Genomic DNA, 26,103 nt, shown 5'->3' with positions numbered 1-26,103 from the left:
CTTTAATTTGGGTGCTTGAAGGAATAATACGTTAGGAAAAATATCCTTTCTTAATATAATATTTTTTTCTATGATTATGATGATCTCCACTGCTCAATAAATACTTGAAAAATATAATATATAATCTAAGAATTTGGCATAAAAAACATTAGTTAAGAGTATAAATAAATAAAAATTGGTTTTTTCAATCCATAAATACATAATTTAATAACAACTGTACTTTTATATAAATATATGTATGTTTTTAGCATATAAATAATAATATTTATAGAATTAAAAAAAATTGGAAAAATTAAATTTTTTTTGTCAAATTTATAAAAAATACACATTGTATATAATGTTTTTCCAGCATAATAGTACGGATATCAAGTTAATATTTAAAAATTATTAAATAATTTAATAAATTTAACTAAATCATGGTCTAATAATACTTAACTAACTGCACGCTAATCTTCGCCTAACATTAATACACCATGAGATGAGACTACTCAATAATGTGTTCTTAAATATTAGACAGTGATTTAGCAGAGAAGGTAAAGGTGGGCGGTGTTGAAGAATCTGAGAGAGAACTCTATTTCTCTATCACCAACAATCCCATCCTCACTTCCGTACACTCTCACTCTTCTCTCTTTCTCTTTTCCTCAAACCGCCGCAGATCTATTCCCTAATCGGTGAGTCTCTGGATCCCTCCTCTTCACAGATATTTCAATCTTTTGTTGATTGATTTATCTCTCTCTCTCTCTCTCTCTGCTTGTAATTTGATTTTGATTGATTTTCATTTTTCTCAATCTTGATTTATTTATTCTCAACTGATCGCATTCATCCCAATGCTAAATTCCCAAACATTCTTACTAATTACGCTAATTTCCTCCAACTCAGAACCTTAATGGAAATGAATTTAAGCTCTTTGGTGGTAGTTTATGTGTTTTACTCGTTTAGGGAGATACATGGAGAAAAGAAACTCTCAGGCACGCAACTAGAATGTGACATTTCTAGAATGTGACATTGACTTTGTAAAAGAGGGGTGATCAATGTAAATATCACAAATCAAAAGGTTTCATGTATAATATTGTCTAATCCGAGGGAGATAACTGTAATTTATCCTTATCATGGTTAATACTTAATACCAATCTAGCTTTTGATATACACCTTTTTTTTCTCCCTCTTTAGAGTGAGTTACTCGTTCCTATGTTAATTGCAGTGCTTGTATGTACTTTGAGAATTTCCTTAGCCATAGGCGAATGTGTGGGCTTAACACACCCAACTACATTGGATCGGATAGGTTCTGATACCGTAGCAAAGACCATATTCTTGGACTTGTAATAGGCATTCCTAGGGAAGGGGGAGTGCAGTCCTTAGTCAGCAGAGCTAGCTATACTTTTTGGAAATAAAGCAATATGGATTTTGTGTTCTATTTTACTCTTGCTAGGGAGTTAGGTAATTTAAAGTTGCTTAATTTCACAACACACTCTCAGTTTCATTATAGAGCTTATGCCATCAAGTGTTGTCTTAATGTGATGTTTCCGCTATTAGTTGATTTATTTCTGATATTTTGTTGCACCTGATAGTAATCTTTGCATGAACTTTATAATGAATTTCATGATATTAATTATAAGATGCCACAGACTTCTGATTTTGAGGTTTCTGTATGCAACTTGTCCTACATGCTTAAAGAGAGTGGGATGATAAAGTCATAGTCTTCACTATTAAGGGTGTGTTTGTGAGTTCTATTTTTAAAGGAAAGAAGGAAAGAGGAGGAGGGAGGGAAGGAAATCCGTTCAAAACTCCTTTCCTCTCCTCCTTTCTCCTCTAAACATGCTAAATGGCATTTTATAAACCATTGGTCTATGGTCATCTGTTATCAACTTATCATAGTCTAAATCTTCCGTGCGAATGTTTGTTATGCCTAGGTGCTTCGGGTAAATGGCCTTGGTCACCACAGCCGAAGTATGTGATGCAAACCCACAATTAATTTTGAGTGGCGAGCTTCGTGCCCTTCAGCCAGTTTTCCAAATCTATGGTCGTCGACAGGTCTTTTCCGGACCGATAGTTACCCTGAAGGTGTTTGAAGACAATGTTTTGGTTCGGGAGTTTCTTGAAGAGAAAGGCAATGGAAGAGTGCTTGTTGTCGATGGTGGCGGGAGCTTGCGCTGCGCAATATTGGGTGGCAACCCTGTAGTACAAGCGCAAAACAACGGATGGGCAGGTATCATTGTGAACGGATGTATAAGAGACGTGGATGAGATCAATGGCTGCGATATCGGGGTGAGAGCACTAGCTTCCCATCCAATGAAAGCTAACAAGAAAGGCATGGGAGAAAAGCATGTTCCTATAAATATTGCTGGGACAAGAATCAGTGATGGGGAATGGCTTTATGCGGACACGGATGGGATTCTGATCTCTCGAACGGAGCTGGCTGTCTGATTCCCAAAGTTCATGATCACTGCCTCCATTTCAAAATATCCATCAATCTGGATAAAGTGGTACATTGGAAAATTGAATGTAGTAGTGTAGATACATTGAGTTTTTCTATCTAACCACTTTGTCTAAATTGACAGATATTTTCAACAAATGTAAGGACTATATTTATAGGCATCTCCTTGGCCTGATGTAGTGCTTTCTGTGCTTGTGTTCTTGGCCCAGCAGTTTCCTAGTTTCCACTAAATTGTAACGTTATTAATCACCCATGATAATGAAAGTTGGTTGAAGTGTTTGTCCACTTTGACCAAATATAGAAGTACTCTCAGCATTCTGGAAAGATTGACTTGGATTGGAATCAGTATTTTGTCCTAAGATGATGATGATATGTAGCAGATAATTTTGCCCCCTCATTTTAGCGGGGTTTTCTTTATTGTTATTATTTAGAGGCTTGAAAAATATCATGTCTTAATATGCTTCCAAACCAATGGCTTTACCATGAAAGCCAAAGCTTGAGACTCTGAATCAAGCCATAACCCAGGGAAAACGCCAAAGCTTGGACATTATGTTTCACATGAAACAATCGCTAGTTTGAAAGAAGTTTTGGTATAGCTACTTGTTTAGTCATACAATTAGTTTAGTAATACATGTTTGATTCTCATTAAATAAAGTCTCAAATTTGAATCTTTTAACAGTGAAAGAAAGAGAGAGAAAAGTTTACTCATTGAATGAATTAACCAATCACAACAACGTAAACATTCCCGACTCAAACAAGGTGGTCTCTGGAAAGGGAATATTAAGGTTACGTGGCTTGTTTCTGTTTCTCATGCAGATTGCCACGACATCACCTTGGAAGACACGTGTGCTTCCACACCATGCAAGAGTGCAGCATCTGTCATATGATCATATCTTTCTCTTCTCCCTTTCATTTCACAAAACAAACACACACAACTCTCTCTTTTTCTCTATTCAAACAATTAACCGCTTCAACAATGGAGGAAAACCAAAAACCCTTTCTTCTTCTTCCAAAACCATACAACTTTGTATCAAAACTAGTAAACTTCCACGCAGACTTAATCTATAACTGCATAGTCTGTATCTTCTCTCCATTCTACTCACTCTTGTCCTTCGCCTCAGAGTTCTATCATCAGGAAACCAAGTACACCGCCGTAGAATCATCAGAACTTCATCAACAAGCTCATCATGGAGGAGGAACCACCACAACCACCACCACCACCACCACCACCATCACGGGGCTCTTCTTCAAGAAACTTGGGCTTGGGCTTCTGAGTGCTGCATACTTGTGCATAGTTCTGTTCTTGGTTCTGATCGTGGCAACGGTTTTGGGGGTTTGTTTGGTGAAGCTGTGGGTGGAGGAGCCGGTGGTGGTTAGAGAGAATGTGCATTTTGATTACACTGAAGAAAACCCTTCTGCTGTGTTCTCGTTTGTTGGGGGAATGAGTGGTTTTGTTGGAAGAACAAAGAGGAATAAGCATATAAGTGTGCCTGTTGGTCATATGTTTCATGTTTCTTTGCTTCTTGTCATGCCCGAATCTGATTTCAATACACAACTTGGTGTCTTTCAGGTTCCTGCACTTTCTCTCAATTTTCATTGACATTCTTAACATATATTAACATAGTAATAACTTAATTAGGATCCCAGTGTATGCATTCCATTTTGTTTCAACATTGTGTTCACATGTCAATAAGGAAGGAGGATGAAATTAAGGTGAAAACTCACGCAGTTATTTTAATGTGAAATTATTAGTTAAAAACTGTTAGATAATAATTTAGTTAAATATGTCAAATGAGCCTACTGTTCTTAACGAACAATTTTAAGTGAGAAGACATATGCATATTAATCTCCACCTGAAATTAAACCTCATTTGTTTCTTGTCAGTTAAGAATTGGTAGATAATTTGGCATAGATTATAATCTAGATTATTAACTTTACATAAAGATATTTATAGATAATTGCACGAGAAGTTTTCACTTTCTTCAAATGTACTTTAGCTTTTGGATTATCTTAAGAGAAATGTTTCTTGAATATAGCTTTTCATATTAGAAAACCATGTTTGCACTCAAATTTTTTTGGGTATTGTATATTATTTTTATAATATAAAAAAAATTGACACTTTTTTTTTATCATATATAACATTCATTCTTATTTATTTGAAAAATGTTTTAAATTTTTTTGTTTGTTTTGCATTTAAATTAATAGTATATAATTTTTTATTTTTCTATTAAAAATAGATGTTGACTCAGAGTCAACATACCACCGTTCACTATCACAAGTGCAGGTCCAATATCAATGGGCCAATTCTATGATTTTTTTTTTATTTTGGTGTTTAAATTGTTTTATTTTTTTGGTAAATTAGGCAAAAGTGAACAAAACCAAAAGTACCATAGCAGTCACCTATCACCTATCAATGGATTGATTGTTCATAATATATGTCGACATAGAATAAATAAATGATAAATCCAAAAAAATAAATAAATAAATGATTGGTTAGATAACAAAGATGTGTTTGTGTAGACACAAAAAAAAATTGGGTGAAGTTTGCAGCTACCATTTATTCATTTTCAAGTATAAAAAAATATTAAAAGACCATTAAAATTTATTTTTTAGTCATTATTTTTAATTATCAATTCAATTTTTTTAAGCTAATAATTTAACAACATCTTTCTCAGTGATGGGCATTTCAAAAACAATGGCTCTCTGTTCAAGTATTCCATAATTCATACCATGTGATGTGATGTAATTTATCCGTTTAAACATTTTGAATAAGAGAAGTATAATATCAGGTGGAAACTCAGGTGCAGTTGACTTCACGTGAAGTTGATATCTGAGAGCTGTTAGATGATTTGACTGATTTGACTAAATTTTCATCTAACGGCTTTCAGATATCAACTTCACGTGAAGTTGACTTCACTTGAGTTTTCACCGTAATATCATAATTTTTATACCTAAAAGTTGTTTTTAGCTTATTAGTGTTTTCTAAAACTAGACCCATGCTAATTTACATTATATGTCACCCTAACAAATTTATAGTCTCGTGTATATTTGCTGAAGAGTTAGCTACACTAGTTGTTGTTGTTCTTGTGCAGTTGACAGCCGAACTCCTTACGGTGAACGGAAACGTGATAGCAAAATCGAGCCGGCCTTCAATGTTACGGTTCAGAAGCTCACCGATTCGACTAGCCCGGACATTGATGATGGGTTTGCCTCTAGTACTCGGAATGTCCGAGGAAACCCAGAGCATCATTGTTGATATCTTGAGGCACAAGGAAGAGTATAGAAGAACCAAGGCCATTAGAGTAACCATGCATCCAAGATCAGGAACCTCATCACTTCCACAATTGTATGAGGCTCAAATCATGATCAAGTCACGGTTACCTTGGTCCAAAGAAGTGGTCCGGAATTGGAAATGGACCTTTTATGTTTGGGTGTCAATTTATGTCTACATTGTTCTTCTCATGTTCCTACTATGTTGCTATAGGAGACTATTGTTTCTAGTCACACCGGATTTGTTCGGCCGCGGCGGCGAACTCCCAAGGGAAGAGCCTCCTAGAGAGCATGATGAAAGTGAGATTTCTGAGTTGTTGAGGAAATTGAGGAGGAGGAGGAGGAACAAGAGGAAAGCTATATCGGACCATGATGATGATGGTGATGGTGTTGAAGAAACCATTGTTGGATCTTCAGGTGAAATCAATAATACAGAAGATGGTACAGGTAGTGTTCCCGTAGAACAAGTCGATGAGGACTCTGGATCGGTGTGTTTTTAAAGGCTTAATTTTGAGAGTAAAAAAATACCGTGAAAAATGCTAGAAAGTTATCAAAATTTATTATTTTGGCGATCACTTTTGGCTGTCAACCCAATTTCTTTAGTATAGTAATTAAAAAACATTTTTAGTCCATATTTTTAAACATTGACGGTTAATTGTTAGTCAAAAATAATAAATTATGTTGGCTCTCTAGCATTTTTCAATATTGCAATATTGCGACAAAGTTGGTGTTTGTAACAAAAATAAAGTCGTTTTTAATTTGCGACTTTTAGATGAGTATGAAGAAATTATGTCATTGGAGCTATAATTGGAGTTATAGTTTGTTGGTAAAGTGAGAATCACTGTGTTTATAAACTTATAAATAAATAAAAGTTATTCGTTGGTTACTAAAGGCCTAAAGGGTTAATATGTTTAATTAAATTGTTTAATATATGTGTTAATATTTTGGTTATTATTTTTGGGTGAAGCTATTTTTGTGTTGATTATAAAAACTAGATTGAAAATTTACGCTAAATTTATCTAAACAAAATTAGTATATTCAAAAGGTAATATATTATTTGTAGGCGTTACACAAGTCAAATGAAAATAATGTGATATTGAAGGGAAGGGTGGAAATAGGCCAAGTTAGACATGTAATACGGTTTATTAGTCTGATTTAACGTCTGTTATAAGTTATTTACTGAATATTAAAAATAAAAATAACAGTCTTTAAATAATTAAAAGTGTGATAATTAAAAAAAATAAAATAAATAAATAATCAAATAAAATTAAAAAAAGTAAGTAATTTAGTGAATAATAGTCTTTAAATAAAATTAAAAAATACAATTTGAAGTCTTTAACATTATATTTTTCAGTATAACAAAATTATATAATTACGTATTTTTATAAGTTTAGGAGTTAGTGTGATCGATTAAGGTTCCATTTAGATAAACAGTTTAATTAATTATTTTTTTTGAAAAAATAGCTAAAATAATAAATATTTATATTAAAAATAATTTATAAATTAGTTATTTTGTGTTTGGCTTTTTAGTTTTAAAAGTGCTTATTTAAAAAAAATGTGATAAAAATTTTTTTATTATGAGAGAAATTATTTTTTTTATGAGTATTTAAATAGTTTCTTAAAAAGCTATAATTTGGTTTTGAAAATTGCACTAGACATTAATACTACTATTTTTCATAAGTCAAAAACTAAAAAAAATAACTTTTAAAACTTCTCAAACGGGTCCTTAATCACTTAAAATAGTTTTTTAGGTTTTGAAAATTGTACCAGATATTTATACTACTACTTTTTATAATTCAAAAGTTCAAAAAAATAATTTTTAAAGCTTTTCAAACGGTTAAATTAAAAAAAATAAATAATGTGGATAAAAATTTATCGAAGTTTAAAACTCTCAGTAATCACAAATAAATCTTCGCAAAATTAATTTTTGTGGATACGAATATTGAATACTCCACCTTTCTAAGATTTACATAAATTTAAAAAACGATTAGACATTTTCATCCTCTCAATATGCAAAATGGGAGCATATAAAGCACTGTTAACTTTTGAAAGTCTGTTGAATGCTGAAGAGACCTACACGTTCAAAATGAATAGCTTACTTCAGATATTTCATAGTGTATGGAGGTGAAACGATTCGGAGAGAAGTGAATCTCGAAGAGTATGGTTAGAGTGTTTTGGGGTTCCGTTACATATTTGATCAATGGATACGTTCAAGATGATAGGAGGACAATGGGGGAAGGTGGTTGCGTGTGATAAAGTCATGGAATCGTGTACCTCATTTAGTATTGGACGTGTTCTAATTGATACTTGTGTTATGGATGTGATCAACGAATAGATCCATATCACATTAGGTACCAGTGGATTTGATGTATTGATAAAAGACTTGGGACAGGAAGTATATAGCTTGCAATGTAGGTCAAAAAATGTGGCGTAGGAAGTCGAAGGTGGCGTTCACCAGAATAACGGAAGAACAAGGGTCTCCAATGATGTAGCTATAACGTCGCCAATATTAACAAAATTGATAGATTACGGAGATCAGGCAGCGGTAGTGGTTACGGAGGAGAAAAGAAAGGAGGTTGAAGATGAGGATAGAATGGTAAATTCTGAATCAATTTTAAACGAACGGAGTTATGATAATTTAAGGCTCAATCAAACAAATTTGGTAACGCATCAACCAATTAATGTTGGTGAAGGCTTAGCAGATTTTGGGGGATATGAAGAGAGTTATGAAGCAGATTCTGAGCTCACCATCCCGTGAAATTATAGGTGTAAGTTTAATGGGCTAGTAAGAGGGATAAAAAATAATAAAGGGGTAAGGGATAACAATTGGGCCAACAATGTTGATTTTCAAAACAATTGCGATTTAAGCCAGGGGCCAAGTCCTGTACCGCATGGCCAGGAGGGAGGCGTTCTTAGCTGTTCTGGGCTGGTTCAAGGCCAGCTAGGTCGGGTTGGTAAGGATCTGGTGGCAAGGATCGGGTCTGGCACTTCTCCAGTGCTGGTAGGGAGGACTCCTGGACCTAGAGGGTATGTTAAGGAGCATGAAGGTATCCGAGCCGCTCACACTGCAGACAATGTGGCACGACGTCGGGTGGACTGGGTGGCGGTGTCTGTCTCGGTGGCGGGCGATTGTGCCAGCTGCAAGGGAAGCGACTGTGGTGCACTAGGAGGTGGAGGCAAGTCAATGAGGAGGGTGTCCCAGGTTGAAGCTGTCCCAAGGCCTGCCGGTGGGGCGCTGGAGCTGGACAATGCTGGTGCGGTGAGGAAGATAGAAGGAAGGGCAAAACTAGTGGTGACAGGGGGCAATTGAACAAAATTTGAGCTTGCACAGGAATCCATAACAGAGGCAGGAAGATATATGAAATGGGTAATGGAACATAATGAATTTTCTGAAGGAATTGAAGGCCTCCTTGTTACTGGAATGAAGCAAACATGTGAAGAGGACGTTGGTGCTAACAAGGACAAGAAGGTTGTTAAGGCAATGTTATTACCTGAGGGGATTCAACGAGAGGAAGATGCGAATGGAGGAGTTGACGACGAACACAGTTTTGGGGATTATTATCAAATCGGAGGTATTACTGATGTAGGTGAAGTTAACGAAGGCCTGGGTTCAATTCATATGATGGCAGAACCCTGCTGGGGAAAAATGCGGGAGAGGGCTATGGAGACACAAAAAACCATATGGAGGAAGAAGGGCAGGGCAATGATGATGATAACAGGGGTGACGAGTGTGTAAGCCTGGAAGAGCAATTGTTGGAATTGAGATTTATAAAATGAATCAGGAGCAATGCTATGCAATGAAGAAGACGACATAATGGCTATCCTCCAAGAACAGAATGAAGAAATTGCTCAAAAAAGAAGATTGGCAAAGCAGAAGGCTAAAGCAAGACGGAACAAGCCTAAAAGTCACAATCAGGTGTGTAATAATATTTTAAAATAATTATTAGTTCTTGAAATGTTAGGGGGTTAAAGGGTGATGGAAAGTTGAGAATGGTTAAAGACCTTAAGAAAAAACAAAGGTTGAATATGCTAGGCCTGATAGAGACCAAAAGATAGGTAGTAACAAAGTTTGATGCTTTGAAAATTTGGGGGAATGGTTGTGTGGGGTGGGAGTATGTGGAGTCTGATGGTGCTTCTGGAGGATTATTGTTAATGTGGGATGAGGGTTTTTTTTAAATGAATAATTGTTATAAAGGTGAGAGATGGCTGTGTGTTGAAGGTGTGTTGTCAGAGAATTCTATTTACTGTGCTTTCTTCTTGGTTTATGGTGCGCATGCTAGAGATGAGAAACTTGTTGTATGGGAGGAGTTGAGCTATATGTGACTGGCTTGTGTCAGGGACCCTGTTGTTTTTTGGGGGGACTTTAATGAGATTGCACAGGTGGAGGAAAGGAGAGGTACTGCTAGTTTATCTTTGTCAGTGCAAGATTTCAAGAATTGGACAAATGACATGGGTTTGGTGGACTTGTCAATTACTAACCGTAAGTTTACATGGTTCAGAGGACGGTCTTGCAATCGTATTTTCAGAGCTCTGGTTAGCTTGGAATGGCTTGAGGCGTTCCTGGATATTCGCTTAAGGGGGGTCCATGGGGCTTGTCAGATCACTGCGCTATTATAGTGGAAGACAAGAGAATAAGGGATGGACCGGGACCGTTCCGAAGCCTAGATTCATGGTTTACACATGAAGGATTTCTAAGTATGGTCAAGAAGGAATGGAGAGGGTTGGAAGAGATGCAATTCACTGATAAGATGAAGGATTTGACGGGTCCATTGGGGAGATGGCACAGAGACAACTTTGGTCACATGGACAAGAAAATCATGAAGTTTAAGGAAGAGATCAAGAAGATTGATGACATGGTGGATAATGGGACATATGATGGAACATTGGAAGCAAGAAGGAGGACGTTAGCTACGTGCTGCGAGAAGTGGTATGTGAAGAAAGAACTACATTGGAAGCAGATGTCGAGGTCTATCCATGCGAGGCACATGGATAAAAACACAAGATATTTTCATAACTTAGCTTCTGCAAGAAGGAGGAATAATAGGATTGATGCTCTGATTATTAATAGAAGATTGATAAGGAATCAAGCTAAGATCAAAATTGCCATCAGAGAGTTTTACAAGGAGTTATATCATCAAGAGAAGTCTCCTATGGTGGGGTTCAGAGACGGGCTGGTGGAAAGGATCGATGATGAGGATGCTATGGCTCTAGAGAGGCTACCAACTCCTGAGGAGGTTAGGGAGGTAGTGTGGGATTGTGAATCGTCTAAGGCTCCAGGAAGTGACGGTTACAATATGAATTTCATAAAGAAGTGTTGGGATGATATTAGCTCTGAGTTCATGGCAGCGGTACTGGGTATCTTCCAATCTTCAAGGTTGCTGACAGATGCTAATGTCACTTGGGTGGCACTAGCCCCTAAGTTTCCTGGTGCTAAGGAAATCAAAGATTTGCGCCCGATTAGCATGGTGGGGTGTGTGTATAAGGTAATCGTGAATATGTTAGTTAGGAGGATGAAAAGCAGTTATGCCAGGACTAGTAGGCGAGACGCAGAGTGCATTTGTCAAGGGTTGGAAGATTCATGATGGGGCCCTTATCGCGTACAAAACGGTTTAGTGGATCAAATTGAGGAAGAAGGAAGCAGCAATAATAAAGTTAGACTTCCAGAAGGCTTATGACGGAGTAAAGTGGAGCTTTGTAGACCTAGTGTTGCAGAAGATGGGGTTTAGATGAAGATAGAGGGGTTAGATTATGGAATGTGTGAGTTCGTGCTCTATGTCAGTTTTGATAAACGGCTTGCCTTCTAAGCCGTTCAAGATGGAAAGGGGCCTGCGACAAGGTGATCCTTTGTCTCCGTTCTTGTTTGTTCTCGTTGTTGATGTCCTACATAGAATACTTGGGGGAGGCTGTTAGGAACGGTTGCATATCGCCGTTGTTGGTTGGGAAAGATCATATTGAGTTGTTGCACCTCCAGTTTGCTGATGATACTATTTTATTCTATCCTCCTGAGGAAGAGACCATCAAGAATTATAAGAGGCTGCTTCGTTGCTTTGAGTTGATGTCAGGTTTAAGCATTAATTTTGATAAATCAAGTTTGATTCCCATTAACTGTGATGAGCAATGGGTACAACGTATGTATAGTGTGTTAAGTTGCAAGCAAGACACTCTTCTAGTTAAATATTTGGGCATCTCATTAGGTGTGAACCCACGGTTGGTTAAGACGTGAAAGTCAATAATAGACAAAGTGGAGGAAAAGTTGAGCCTCTGGAAAGCCAATGCGCTAAATAAATCCGGTAAGTTGGTGCTTATCAAATCTGTGCTAAATAGCCTTCCGGAATATTATTTGAGCCTATACAAGATGCCAAAAGCTGTTGCAGAGAAACTTATTTCCTTGTAAATAAGATTTCTACGGAGTAAGGAGGACGGGAGGAATGGTACGGCAATGGTTAAGTGGGAAGTGGTCCAGACTCCTAAGAGATTGGGCAGGCTGAGAGTTGGAGATGCTATGGTTCGCAACACATCCCTTCTGTTTAAGTGGTGGTGGTGGTTCTCAAAGGAGGAGTGTCCATTGTGGAAGAAAGTAGTTTGCTCTTGTAATAACTTGAATCCAAATGAGCTTCTATCCTATCAAAAATTGCCTGATCGGGGGAGGTGTAACACCCTACCATACTAAGCTTTACGCTTAAGTCGTAAAATAGAGGTGGTGTGGTATTACAATCTCTAAAATAAAATGAGTACATATAATAGCAGAAGAATTATAATATGATAGGAGCCTTGAAGAATAGAGGAAACAAAAATCGCGAAATAAAAGCGCAACGCTCAAGGAACGAGTTAACTTGCGTGCCAAGGAAACCATAACTATTGAACATATGACAACAGAAGTAGGAATAGAGTGCCAAAGATACAAAATAACAAGCTCCTAACTCAGCCTGTGAAGTCAAGACTGGCCAGAGAATATTTACATATATATATACATACATATCCAAAACCCAAAAGTACATATACACAATCCTGCCTCTCCATAAACCTCTAGGAGGATCAAAAGAACAAGTTATGCGGAGAGAAAACCAAGTACATATATATACATCATAACATAACAAAATAACCCTGTAACCACTCCGCTTCAAGAGTCCAGACGCCTAACGAGATGCCTCTCGACCTACATCTGAAAAACAACATAGTATGAAATGAGAACCAGAGGTTCTCAGTATGGTAAAGGTGCCACACACATAATATATAAGGTCCTGGGAATGCCAGAGGCAATCCTAGAACGCCGACACTCAGATTATAGAGCTTAAAGTATTAAACAGAAGCCATAAAAGGTGGTTTTCTAAAAATATTTAAACCTAACTTAACTTAACCTTAAATCTAAGTCCCATACTTCCATTGCTCCATACCTCCAACTCCATCACGCATTTCCACAGACAAATAGACAGATAAAGGCAAGTACAAGAAGATTACAATTACTACAGGTAACAAATATACATTTAGCATGGCAAGTACATATAGGCACACCCAATTAAAGCACTAGCAAGTAATTCAAGTAATATGCATATGATGCATGCCTGTCCTATGGCTGATGAGGCTTATCTGTCGGTTATCCAGCCAACCCGACAAGTCTGAATTGTACTTAGACTGTCCCCCGACGTGCATCCCCAAGAGTCTATGCATAGTTTTTTCTCAAATAATCAATATTTCTCAATGGGGGTAACATTCCCGGGAATTTATATAGTGCCCAGTCACACTTACGTCGTAGGGTCAACAGAGTATCGAGTTTTCAACATGGTACACGTGGTGGCAAGCCACAACACTTAATCCAGGGAATCTCGTATCTCAGATTATTCAAATTCATAAGCCATATAAATAATTCAATTATAATTCATCAACATCCACATCATTCTCAATCGCATCTCATTCATCATTATACGTCAATCATATTCAATCCTTATCCATCATTATCACACCTTCCATTTCCGTCTATCAATAGTTCCAATTCAAAACATAATTCATTCTTTTCTAAATGAATCAAACTTAAAACATGCTCATTTTCTTAATAACTCAAAATCAAACCATATAACCTTTGAATCTAAATCTTTTTATAAAATTTCGGTAGCATCTCCTCTAAAACTCGGACTTTGCCACCCTTTTCGGGTCCAAACATGCATTCTTTTCAATTCAACATACCCTTCCTCATTATCATAACAATCTCCAAAATAAATCTACCTCAGATCAACAATTAAACTCATACAATATTCAAATCCAACAACCAAAATTCAACTAAGAATCATAGTTCACAAATCCTAGGCTTTTAACACAAAATACCTCATTATCACAACAACCTCCACAATAGTTATACCTCAAATCAATAATTCACCAAATCATTAGTTAATCAACAAGCACCAAACCAACCATGTTCATCAACAATAACATTCAACCATAATTCTCTCCAAATTAACATAACAACATTCACCATCCAAAATTAATAACTAATTATCCAATAAACTTCAACCAAATATATTCATCGACAAATTACTAAACATTAAACATACACCTACATTCCAACTTATCCTATGGTCATCTAGCCTAAGTTTTCATAGAACATTATATATTAAATGCAAGAAATCTAAACCTTATCTTAGCCGATTCCCAAGTATTATTCCAAGACAATTTTCCTAAAAGAACACAGCCCTCAAAATCTCAACTAATCCGCTTCCTCCAAGTTCCAGTATTCACAATTTCAAGCTCCAATTATTTATTCACAACCTAATACACATTCATAACACATATATATCCAATTTAATACTCAAAGCTCAAATTCAATGAAATTAAAATAAAATTATCATATCCTCACCTTACCCAAGCTTCACATAAGCAAGAGTGAACGTTTTCCTCACGCTAATTGGATCCTAAAACATTAGAAATCAAAGAAATTCAACCTTCCCATTAAAAATTGGAAAATTAGGGGAAAAGAGAGTTGAGAGTGATTAAACAAATTACCAGTGAAATTTTTTCGGTAGAGATGTAGAGCTCGACACGGTGAACGCGTGGCCGCAAACGGTGCGGCGATTGGAGCTCAGACGGAGAAGTTACGGGGATCGGAAATTTACCGTAAGGTTACGAAAGCTTTCTCCCCTCCTTGGAAGCGTTTCACGCTGCTGCAACCAAATGAGGGAGAAGGCATTGTTGGGTTCACTTAAAAGGGCTGGTCCGGTTGGGCCGATAGCCCGATTCGGGTCCGGTTCAACCGGTTCGGTCCTTTCGGTCCAATTTTGGACTGTTTTTTTTTTCGAAATTAGTGTCAAAATTCTCGTTTCGACGATCTCTATCCTAATTTGATATAATTTTTACATTTATAATCTTCTTTATTAAAAACTAATTTATTGACTAATTATCTACTAATTTAACCGGGGTTTACATCCTACCCACCTAATGAAGAATTTTGCCCTCAAAATTCAGATCTAGTTACCTGAAAAGAGATGTGGATAGTCTTTTCGCATATCTGATTCGAGTTCCCAGGTATGTTCCTCAATACCAGCTCGACTCTAAGCTACTTTTACCAATGATACTTCCTTTCCGCGTAATCGTTTAATATTAGTATCATCAATTCTTACTGGAATTACTGGAAGTGTTAGATCTTCTCTTACTTGGATTGGTTCTTGTTCCAGAACATGACTTGCGTCAGGAGTATACTTCCGAAGCTGTGACACATGGAACACATCGTGCAAATTTGAAAGATATGGCGGTAAGGAAATTCTATAAGCCACTGGTCCAATTCTCTTCAGAATCTCAAACGGTCCAATATAACGGGGATTCAATTTCTTAGTCTTAATAGCTCTTCCCACAACAGTGGTTGGTGTAACTTTCAGAAAGACATGTTCTCCTTCTTCAAACTCCAAAGGCTTTCGCTTCTGATCAGCATAACTTTTCTGGCGGCTTTGGGCTATAAGTATTCGACTATGAATCTTCTTTATCTGCTCAGTCGTTTCAGCTATCATCTCAGCCCTAATAAACTCCTTTCTCCAGTTTCATACCAACACAACGGAGATTGACATTTCCTGCCATACAGAGCCTCATATGGAGCCATTTCGATGCTTGCATGATAGCTATTATTATAAGCAAACTCTACTAATGGCATATACCGATCCCAACTCACCGGCTGGTCCAAAACACAAGCCCTTAGCATATCCTCCAAGGTCTGAATAGTTCTTTCTGACTGACCATCTGTCTGAGGGTGATACACAGTACTCAAGTTTAACTAAGTCCCAAATGCACGCTGAAAAGCTCCCCAGAACCTTGATGTGAAACGAGGATCTCTGTCAGATATGATAGTAGAAAGCACACCATGCAACCTGACAATCTCTTTGATATACATTCGAGCCAATTCCTCTATTGTGCAACTTATTCGGATAGGAAGAAAGTGAGCTGATTTTGTCAGTCGATCCACAACCACCCAAATAGCGTCACAACCAGATCGAGTTCTAGGCAAACCTATCACAAAATCCATTGTGATACTCTCCCATTTCCATTATGGAATCTCCAAAGGATGAAGGGTCCCTGATGGTCTCTGATGCTCAATCTTAACCTTTTGACACGTTAAACATTTAGATACATGCAATGTTACGTCATTCTTTATACCTCGCCACCAGAACATCACTTTCAGATCCTGATACATTTTAGTACTCCCCGAGTGAATTGAAAACCCGCTCTTATGAGCTTCTTTCAAGATACTCTGTCGCAGGTCTCCAATATCTGGCATAACAATCCGATTCTTGAACTTCCACAAACCATCATGTCCTTCTGACGCTCTCCATTATTTTCCCTGTTCAACTGCTGGTAATACCTTACGTAACGTTTCACTATCCCGATGAGCCTTTAGAAGTTCTGATTTAAAATCACTTGAGATCTGCAACTGACTCAAACACAGAATTCCAAATTCTTCTTTAACCCCCAAATTCAAACCTTGAATTGCCCTTAGTAATTCTTCTTCCTGTAACATCATCCAAGCTGCATATAAAGATTTCCGACTCAAGGCGTCTGCCACAACATTCGCTTTTCCTGGATGATAATTCAATTCAAAATCATAATCTTTCAGAAACTCCATCCACCTCCTCTGACGCATATTCAACTCTTTCTGCTAAAAAAGATACTTCAAACTCTTATGGTCTGAGAAAACATGAAACTTAACGCCATAGAGGTAGTGCCTCCAGATCTTTAAAGCAAACACAACAGCAGCAAGTTCCAAATCATGTGTCGGATAGTTCATTTCATGCGGCCTTAATTGCCGTGAGGCGTATGCTACAACATTCTGGTGCTGCATCAGAATGCACCCTAGACCCTTCAGTGATGCATCACAGTACACTTCAAACGGTTCACTTGGTTCGGGCAATACCAACACAGGTGCAGTAGTCAACCTGTGCTTCAGTGCTTTAAAACTCTCCCCACACTCCGAAGTCCAGATAAAAGGCGTATCCTTCCTAGTCAATTTAGTTAAAAGTAAGGCGAGCTGTGAAAATCCCTTAATGAATCTGCGATAATATCCCGCCAAACCTAGAAAACTCCTGATCTCTGTCACTGAAGTTGGTCGCTCCCAATTCATCACTGCCTCCACCTTAGCAGGATCCACAGCTATCCCCTGCTTACTCACCACATGGCCGAGAGACTTTACTTCACTCTTCCAAAACTCACATTTAGATAACTTAGCATACAACTTCCCGTCTCTTAGAATTTGCAGCACAGTTCGCAAGTGATCAGCATGCTCCTCTTCAGTCTTAGAGTAAACAAGAATGTCATCAACGAAGACAATAACAAACTTGTCCAGATACGGTCGGAAAATCCTGTTCATATAATCCATAAATACTGCCGGGACATTAGTTAACCCAAAAGACATCACTGTATACTCATAATGACCATAACACGTCCTGAAAGCAGTTTTTGGAATATCCTCGCATCTAACCCTTATCTGATGATACCCGAATCGCAGGTCAATCTTAGAAAACACACCGGCACCCTGTAACTGATCCATTAGATCATCGATTCTAGGCAACAGATATTTATTCTTCATAGTGATCTTGTTCAACTACCGATAGTCGACATACAACTGCATACTCCCATCCTTCTTCTTTACCAGTAATACTGGTGCTCCCCACGGAGAAACACTTGGTCGGATAAAATGCTTACCCAACAGATCTTCCAACTGAGCTTTTAGTTCAGCCATTTCTAAAGGTGACATCCTATAAGGAGTAATTGAAATCGGACTGACTCCAGGCACTAAATCAATTACGAATTCAACTTCCCGGTTAGGTGGAAATTCATTAATATCATCCGGAAACACATCTGGAAATTCACATACAACCGGAATTTGCTCTAAACTCTGATCATCACCTGATACTCCCGCAGTTAATAACATAATACCCTGACATTCAGTTCCAGAATAGTTTACTATCATAGAATTCAAATAGTAACTATTCACCACAACCGGTGCTTCCGACCCTTTCGGCATAAACTGTACTGACTTCTCAGAACAATCAAGCAAAACATGATTCTTGGATAACCAATCCAATCCCAAAATGAGGTCAAGACCAGTCATAGGTAAACAAATCAAATCATGCACAAATTCACGCTGTTGTACTCGAAAGAGAACTTGTGGACATCCTATCCTAGTCACCATAGCTTCATGAGTAGCGTTATATACTTTCAAATCATAACCTAAAACCACCATTCTCAATCCTAACTCATGGGTCTTTTTAAATGCAATAAATGAATGAGACGCTCCTGAATCAAATAAAGCATTTAAGATTTTACCAGCCATTTCACAATTTCCTCTAATCAGTGTCTCAGATCCCTCAGCACCAATGGTGTAACAGCCCAGACCACCCGCTAGCACGATATTGTCCGCTTTGGCACACAAGGCCTCACGATTTTGCCTTTGACGAAAGGGATGATAGCCTAAGCCCCCCACACTCACTCGTCAAAACGCGTCATGCTAGGGAGAGGTATCCACACCCTTATAAGGCATGCTTCGTTCCCCTCTCCAACCGATGTGGGCCTTATAATCTACCCCCCTAAGGGAGCCCAGCTCCCTCGCTGGCACATCGATCCGGGTTCTGGCTCTGATACCATCTGTAACAGCCCAGACCACCCACTAGCACGATATTGTCCGCTTTGGCACACAAGGCCTCACGGTTTTGCCTTTGACGAAAGGGATGATAGCCTAAGCCCCCCACACTCACTCGTCAAAATGCGTCATGCTAGGGAGAGGTATCCACACCCTTATAAGGCATGTTTCGTTCCCCTCTCCAACCGATGTGGACCTTACAAATGGTAGAAGTGGTGTATACTCTCCCTGGCTGCTGCACTCTACCAGTCTCATATTTCTTCTTCTCCCGGAAATTGGTGGCCATATGCCCAGGCTATCCACAAGAATAGCATAGTCCAAGTCCCAATCTACACGGAACTCCAGGGTGATACCTTCCGCACTTCTGACAATTCAGATCTTGCTGTGGTTGCTTCCCAAACCTTTTTCCTTGACTAGCATTAGTATTCGGCCTTCTGTAATTACCTTGACCCTGAGTCTGCTGCGGAAGAAAACCTCCACGCTTGAAATTCCTACCTCTCGGAGCAAAATTCCTCCCTGAAGGCCTCTGAAAAGGCACCCTCAAACTCCCTTTCTCTGCTGCCGCCTTCCTCACACAATCCTCAGCCACCCTACTCTTATTCACCAATTCAGAAAACACCCTGATCTCCATTGGGGCAACGAAGCTCAGAATATCACTCCGAAGACCTCCTTCATACTTAATACATTTCCATTCAGCAAAATCTTCAGGCACACCTTGACAGATACGAGAAAAGCAACATAACTCTTCAAATTTGCTGGTATACTCAGCAATAGTCATCTGTCCCTGCTTTAACTGCATTAATTCAAGTTCCTTGGCATTTCTGGCTGAATTAGGAAAGTATTTCTTATAGAATTCTGTTCGGAAAACCTCCCAAGAAATTGCAGCACCATCAGGCTGTAGGATACGTTGTGTTCTCTGCCACCAATACTGAGCTTCACCTTGCAACTGATAAGTTCCAAATTCAACCCATTGCTCTTCAGGAACCTGTTGGGCCTGTAACGCCCTTTCCATATCCTGAATCCAATTATCTGCATAAGTGGGATTTGAGGTTCCCCTAAAGGTCGGAGGGTGAACTTTCAGAAATGTAGCAAGTGTCATAGGACCATCCTCATCATTATTATTCCCATGATTACCATGGTTTATCTGATTACCCAATGCCTCAGCTGTCGCCTGCATAGCTGCAGCCATATTTCCCAGGGCAGCCATAAAGTCTACTGGATCAGTCCCTATGGGGGCAGGAGTAACGGTGCCTGTCCTACCTCTACCTCGCCCGCGACCGCGTCCATGAGTCGACATCTGGTCCCAATACGCACCAAACAAGTAATATTAAGTTGATCAGTCTCAATATCGCAGGTCTAATGCTTTAAGTTCCAAATGCATGCTCACAAACGTTTATGCCATATATATCAATCAGATGTCCTAATAGCACATACACACATATACAGAGAATGCACAGAAGTACAATAAGTCCGTCTTTCAGGCTCTATAGGAACGAACTACTCTGATACCACAATGTAACACCCTACCATACTAAGCTTTACGCTTAAGTCGTAAAACAGAGGTGGTGTGGTATTACAACCTCTAAAATAAAATGAGTACATATAATAGCAGAAGAATTATAATATGTTAGGATCCTTGAAGAATAGAGGAAATAAAAATCGCGAAATAAAAGCGCAACGCTCAAGGAACGAGTTAACTTGCGTGCCAAGGAAACTATAACTATTGAACATATGACAACAGAAGTAGGAATAGAGTGCCAAAGATACAAAATAACAAGCTCCTAACTCAGCCTGCGAAGTCAAGACTGGCCGGAGAATATTTACATATCTATACATATATATCCAAAACCCAAAAGTACATATACACAATCCTGCCTCTCCATAAACCTCTAGGAGGGTCAAAAGAACAAGTTATGCGGAGAGAAAACCAAGTACATATATATACATCATAACATAACAAAATAACCATGTAACCACTCTGCTTCAAGAATCCAGACGCCTAACGAGATGCTTCTCGACCTGTATCTGAAAAACAACAACATAGTATAGAATGAGAACCGGAGGTTCTCAGTATTGTAAATGTGCCACACACATAATATATAAGGTCCTGGGAATGCCAGAGGCAATCCTAGAACGCCGACACTCAGATTATAGAGCTTAAAGTATTAAACAGAAGCCATAAAAGGTGATTTTCTAAAAACATTTAAACCTAACTTAACTTAACCTTAAATCTAAGTCCCATACTGCCATTCCTCCATACCTCCAACTCCATCACGCATTTTCACAGACAAATAGACAGATAAAGGCAAGTACAAGAAGATTACAATTACTACAGGTAACAAATACACATTTAGCATGGCAAGTACATATAGGCACACCCAATTAAAGCACTAGCAAGTAATTCAAGTAATATGCATATGATGCATGCCTGTCCTATGGCTGATGAGGCTCATCTGTCGGTTATCCAGCCAACCCGACAAGTCTGAATTGTACTTAGACTGTCCCCCGACGTGCATCCCCAAGAGTCTATGCATAGCTTTTTCTCAAATAATCAATATTTCTCAATGGGGGTAACATTCCCGGGAATTTATATAGTGCCCGGTCACACTTATGTCGTAGGGTCAACAGAGTATCGAGTTTTCAACCTGGTACACGTGGTGGCAAGCCACGACACTTAATCCAGGGAATCTCGTATCTCAGATTATTCAAATTCATAAGCCATATAAATAATTCAATTATAATTAATCAACATCCACATCATTTTCAATCGCATATCATTCATCATTATACGTTAATCATATTCAATCCTTATCCATCATTATCACACCTCCCATTTCCGTCTATCAATAGTTCCAATTCAAAACATAATTCATTCTTTTCTAAATGAATCAAACTTAAAACATGCTCATTTTCTTAATAACTCAAAATCAAACCATATAACCTTTGAATCTAAATCTTTTTAAATAATCATATAAACAAAATCTCTAATTTTTATAAAATTTCGGCAGCATCTCCTCTAAAACTCGGACTTTGCCACCCTTTTCGGGTCCAAACCTGCATTCTTTTCAATTCAACATACCCTTCCTCATTATCATAACAATCTCCACAATAAATCTACCTCGGATCAACAATTAAACTCATACAATATTCAAATCCAACAACCAAAATTCAACTAAGAATCATAGTTCACAAATCCTAGGCTTTTAACACAAAATACCTCATTATCACAACAACCTCCACAATAGTTATACCTCAAATCAATAATTCACCAAATCATTAGTTAATCAACATGCACCAAACCAACCATGTTCATCAACAATAACATTCAACCATAATTCTCTCCAAATTAACATAACAACATTCACCATCCAAAATTAATAACTAATTATCCAATAAACTTCAACCAAATATATTCATCGACAAATTACTAAACATTAAACATACACCTGCATTCCAGCTTATCCTATGGTCATCTAGCCTAAGTTTTCATAGAACATTATATATTAAATGCAAGAAACCTAAACCATATCTTAGCCGATTCCCAAGTATTATTCCAAGACAATTTTTCTAAAAGAACACAGCCCTCAAAATCTCAACTAATCCGCTTTCTCCAAGTTTCAGTATTCACAATTTCAAGCTCCAAATATTTATTCACAACCTAATACACATTCATAATACATATATATCCAATTTAATACTCAAAGCTCAAATTCAATGAAATTAAAATAAAATTATCGTATCCTCACCTTACCCAAACTTCACATAAGCAAGAGTGAACATTTTCCTCAAGCTAATTGGATCCTAAAACATTAGAAATCAAAGAAATTCAACATTCCCATTAAAAATTGGAAAATTGGGGGAAAAGAGAGCTGAGAGTGATTAAACAAGTTACCAGTGAAATTGTTTCGGTAGAAATATAGAGCTCAATGTGGTGAACGCGTGGCCGCAAATGGTGCGGCGATTGGAGCTCAGATGGAGAAGTTACGGGGATCGGAAATTTACTGTAAGGTTACGGAAGCTTTCTCCCCTCCCTGGAAGCGTTTCACGCTGCTGCAGCCAAATGAGGGAGAAAGCACTGCTGGGTTCACTTAAAAGAGCTGGTCCAGTTGGACCGATAGCCTGGTTCGGATCCGGTTCAATCGGTTCGGTCCTTTCAGTCCAATTTTAGACCGTTTTTTTCGAAATTAGTGTCAAAATTCTCGTTTCGACGAGCTCTATCCTAATTTGATATAATTTTCCCATTTCTAATCTTCCTTATTAAAAACTAATTTATTGACTAATTATCTACTAATTTAACTGGGGTTTACAGGATGGGGTCCGTGGAATGATATTTGCCAGTTACAGTTCAAGAATCAAGACGTTAGGCAGAAGATGATGGGTTGTCTATGGAGGTGGGTGATGGAAGACGAACTCAATTCTGGAAGGATGTTTGGATTCTTGGAGGGTCCTTCAAAGATCATTTTCCAAGGCTCTTCTCTATTTCAAACCAAAAAGGTTCCATGATAGGGGATTGTGGGTTCTGGGATGAGTTAGCCTGGATATGGAACTTCCAATGGAGGCAAGAACTATTCCAATAAAAATTGGAACTAGTGAACCAGCTTCACCATACTTTGAAGCTAGTCAAACTTGCATATGACAGAAAGGATAGAGTCGTGTGGAAATATGATAAACAATGTGTTTTTTCTACTAACTCATTTATGTAGGTGTTGCAAGTAGAAATGGCACCAGAGGATATATCAAGTTACAGCTTTACTATGACTATTTAGAAAGGGCTTGTCCCACCTAGAGTGGAGTTGTTTGTTTAGTTTATTTTGACTGGTAGGATCAATACGAAGGAGAGACTAAGTTGGTTCGGAGTTATCAACCAAGAAGATACTTTATATCTTTTATGTAACAGAGGTGATGAAAATAATCACCACTTGTTTCTTGGATGTAGTTTTTCTTGGCAGGTATGGTGTACTTGGATATCATATGTTGGTATTCTATGGACATATCCGGGTACGGTCAAGGAGCATTTTCAGAGTTGGACTGAGGTATCAAATAGGAAAGAGGAGTGCAGGAGATAGATGGTGTGCTTTTGTGCCATTATGTGGAACATATGGTTGGAGCGAAACCAGAGGATCTTTTAGAATAAAGAAAAAGGAGTAGAGGAGATTATTAACATGTCTTTTCAGAACTACACTGAATGATTAAGTACAAACTCTTTTTGTTGTTGATGGTAATGTCAGAGATGACATAAAGGTGTTATGGCCATAACAGGTGCTTCGGATATTTTAATATTTTGTTATTTGTTTTTTTGTTTGTTGTTTCTTACTCCACTTTTTGCGTTGAGCTCCTCTTTCAAAAAAAATAAAAATAAAGGGTAAAGATACGAACATAAGCTTTTATGCTCGTTATATTTTTCACAGGCTCCGTGATGAGATTACTGAATTAGTTATTAAATTTGAATACATTTATTATATATCACTTGAAAAATAATAACAAATACTTTTATTATATATCACTTGAAAAATAAACTTGTCCACGGTAAATTCTTTAAAAAATATTATAGGATTTGTTATGGCCTCATGGTAGTACTTTGATTTGATCTATAATATGTGATTTAGCACACACATTTATTTTATCAAATTAGATATTATGGTTCATATCATGGTTCACAATTTAAAGACAGGTCTAAAATAATTAAAGTCCACGTCAGAGTTTAAAGTCATTCTTCTTATGTGTTCAATCTCATTTATTCAATTTAACATGCAAGATTTTAACTGCACCTACAAATATGTTAATATGTTTAAATATAAAATTTCAACAATTCTTAAATAAGAGGGGAATAACCACCTACTACTATAGATGGATAAATTACAAAAAAGATAACAAACTTATTTTTTTTACTATATAAATACTCTATCAAAGTAAAGTATTTCTCAATTTTAATCTACTAAAAAAATTTAATTAAATCTTTGCTAACTTAAACATTGGAGTTTCTTGTAGGCACCACTCCCAACCTCTCTGAAAAACTCGGATGGTATCATATCACCAGAGGAGACGTCGGAGCATTCCACCAAAAAGGACTTGAACCTCACATTCAGGTCCAAATCACACTAGTTTCAGCTAAGTCTCGGAATATTGGACACAACCATCGCAAACAACCACCCAAAAGATAGGACACATTACGTCTGATTCGGAACCCCATAAAAAAAAACCAACCCAACGCATACCCTGAGAGAAGGAAAGGCACTGACAAAAAGATAGATCAAAGAAACACAGAAAGACAAGGAATAGGCTCTAAAATTCATATATCTGGCGAATTTGGAGATCGAAACGCCACAGAACTTATGGGGTTGGTTCATGGATATCAAGATCGGTCGAACTGGAATGATAATGTGGGTCCGAAAGAGCCCTACGACAGAAAGTACGACGATGAAGGGAGTTGGAAGAAAAATTAAAGAGGTTGGAATCCAACCTCAAGGGTAGGAGATCCCAAGTTGATCGAGAATCCACGTCTTTGGGGAGTGAAGATCCTTAGAAACTTTAAAAGCCCAGATATGGACTTTTATGATGGAACGAACGACCTGAGACACCACCTAAGCAACTTCAAGAGTCGCAAGTATCTGGCTGATGCCTCTGATGCAACTCGGTGCAAAACCTTCCCGACTATATTAACCAAGATAGCGATGAAGTGGTTTGACAACCTAGGTCGGTCACTCTTTTTGATGATTTGGCCAAGAGCTTTCTCACTCAATTCTCCATTCAGAAAGACAAAGCTAAATATGCTCCAAGTCCTTTGGGTGTCAAATAAGAGGTCAGAGAATCTCCTAGATCCTACATGAAAATATTCAACAAAGCATATTTAAAGATTCAGAACTTGCTTATTGAAGCAGTTATTACAGGGCTCGTTAATGGCCTCATAGGTCCCTTCTCATCGTCCATATCCAAAAGATAATTGACTTTATTGTCTGAAGTGCAAGAAAGGGATGAAAAGTACATAAATCTGTAAGAGACCTCCCAGATCATGAAGCCTCAATAAAGTTGGCAAAATAACTACCAACTCAGGTACATAGAAAAAGACCACAAAATAAAATAGGAGTGCAAAGAATGAGAAAGATTGTCAGATCCCATAAGCAACCCAGATCGATGTGTCCACGCCATCATGAGAGAATTTGCCGTAGGCAGACAATTAAGTTGTTTCAAAAAAAGATATCTCGAAAAAGCCTACCAAGTCAAGAAAGACTATACAGAACACGACCTCTACACTATAACCTTTGCACTAGAACATATTAAAGGTGGGTAC

The 26,103-nt window shown here is 37.8% G+C and overlaps 3 protein-coding genes across 4 annotated transcripts; 2 read left to right on the top strand and 1 right to left on the bottom strand.

Moving 5' to 3' along the window:
• Nucleotides 1–455: 455 nt before the first annotated feature.
• LOC107635145 (Ribonuclease E inhibitor RraA/Dimethylmenaquinone methyltransferase) lies at nucleotides 456–2,877 on the top strand. The gene is made up of 2 exons (XM_016338523.3): nucleotides 456–671; nucleotides 1,911–2,877. Exon 2 carries the CDS (start codon nucleotides 1,924–1,926, stop codon nucleotides 2,422–2,424), a length of 501 nt encoding a protein of 166 aa, XP_016194009.1. The 5' UTR covers nucleotides 456–671; nucleotides 1,911–1,923; the 3' UTR covers nucleotides 2,425–2,877.
• Nucleotides 2,878–3,335: 458 nt separating this feature from the next.
• LOC107635144 (Putative adipose-regulatory protein (Seipin)) lies at nucleotides 3,336–6,595 on the top strand. Of its 2 annotated transcripts, none has more exons than XM_016338522.3 (2): nucleotides 3,336–4,004; nucleotides 5,527–6,595. In XM_016338522.3, the coding sequence occupies exons 1-2, from the start codon at nucleotides 3,411–3,413 to the stop codon at nucleotides 6,202–6,204; spliced, it is 1,272 nt and encodes a 423-aa protein (XP_016194008.3). In that variant the 5' UTR covers nucleotides 3,336–3,410; the 3' UTR covers nucleotides 6,205–6,595. The 2 variants fall into 2 exon arrangements, with proteins under 2 accessions (XP_016194008.3, XP_088339876.1); XM_088483750.1 differs by having other exon boundaries at nucleotides 5,494–6,520.
• Nucleotides 6,596–16,420: 9,825 nt separating this feature from the next.
• LOC107637176 (uncharacterized) lies at nucleotides 16,421–20,112 on the bottom strand. Its single transcript, XM_088485031.1, has 3 exons — nucleotides 19,530–20,112; nucleotides 16,661–16,756; nucleotides 16,421–16,557 (listed from the first exon to the last, which is right to left on the bottom strand). The coding sequence occupies exons 1-3, from the start codon at nucleotides 20,110–20,112 to the stop codon at nucleotides 16,421–16,423; spliced, it is 816 nt and encodes a 271-aa protein (XP_088341157.1).
• Nucleotides 20,113–26,103: the final 5,991 nt, after the last annotated feature.

Source organism: Arachis ipaensis, chromosome B4, assembly GCF_059453495.1.
Source record: "Arachis ipaensis isolate K30076 ecotype BB chromosome B4, ASM5945349v1, whole genome shotgun sequence".
Taxonomy (NCBI): domain Eukaryota; kingdom Viridiplantae; phylum Streptophyta; class Magnoliopsida; order Fabales; family Fabaceae; genus Arachis; species Arachis ipaensis.
This window is presented reverse-complemented; position numbering and strand designations above follow the sequence as displayed.

Bases quoted from the DNA above. Each gene is read 5' to 3' on its own strand.
- LOC107635144 (XM_088483750.1), top strand. From the start codon at position 3,411: ATGGAGGAAAACCAAAAACCCTTTCTTCTTCTTCCAAAACCATACAAC. The intron at 4,005-5,493 runs GTTCCTGCACTT...TTTGCTGAAGAG, and splicing joins CACAACTTGGTGTCTTTCAG to TTAGCTACACTAGTTGTTGT.
- LOC107637176 (XM_088485031.1), bottom strand. From the start codon at position 20,112: ATGTCGACTCATGGACGCGGTCGCGGGCGAGGTAGAGGTAGGACAGGC. The intron at 16,757-19,529 runs GTGTGCCTGAAG...ATTATCATCCAG, and splicing joins CTTTTCTCGTATCTGTCAAG to GAAAAGCGAATGTTGTGGCA. The intron at 16,558-16,660 runs GTTTGAATTTGG...TCATCGGGATAG, and splicing joins ATTACTAAGGGCAATTCAAG to TGAAACGTTACGTAAGGTAT.
- LOC107635145 (XM_016338523.3), top strand. From the start codon at position 1,924: ATGGCCTTGGTCACCACAGCCGAAGTATGTGATGCAAACCCACAATTA.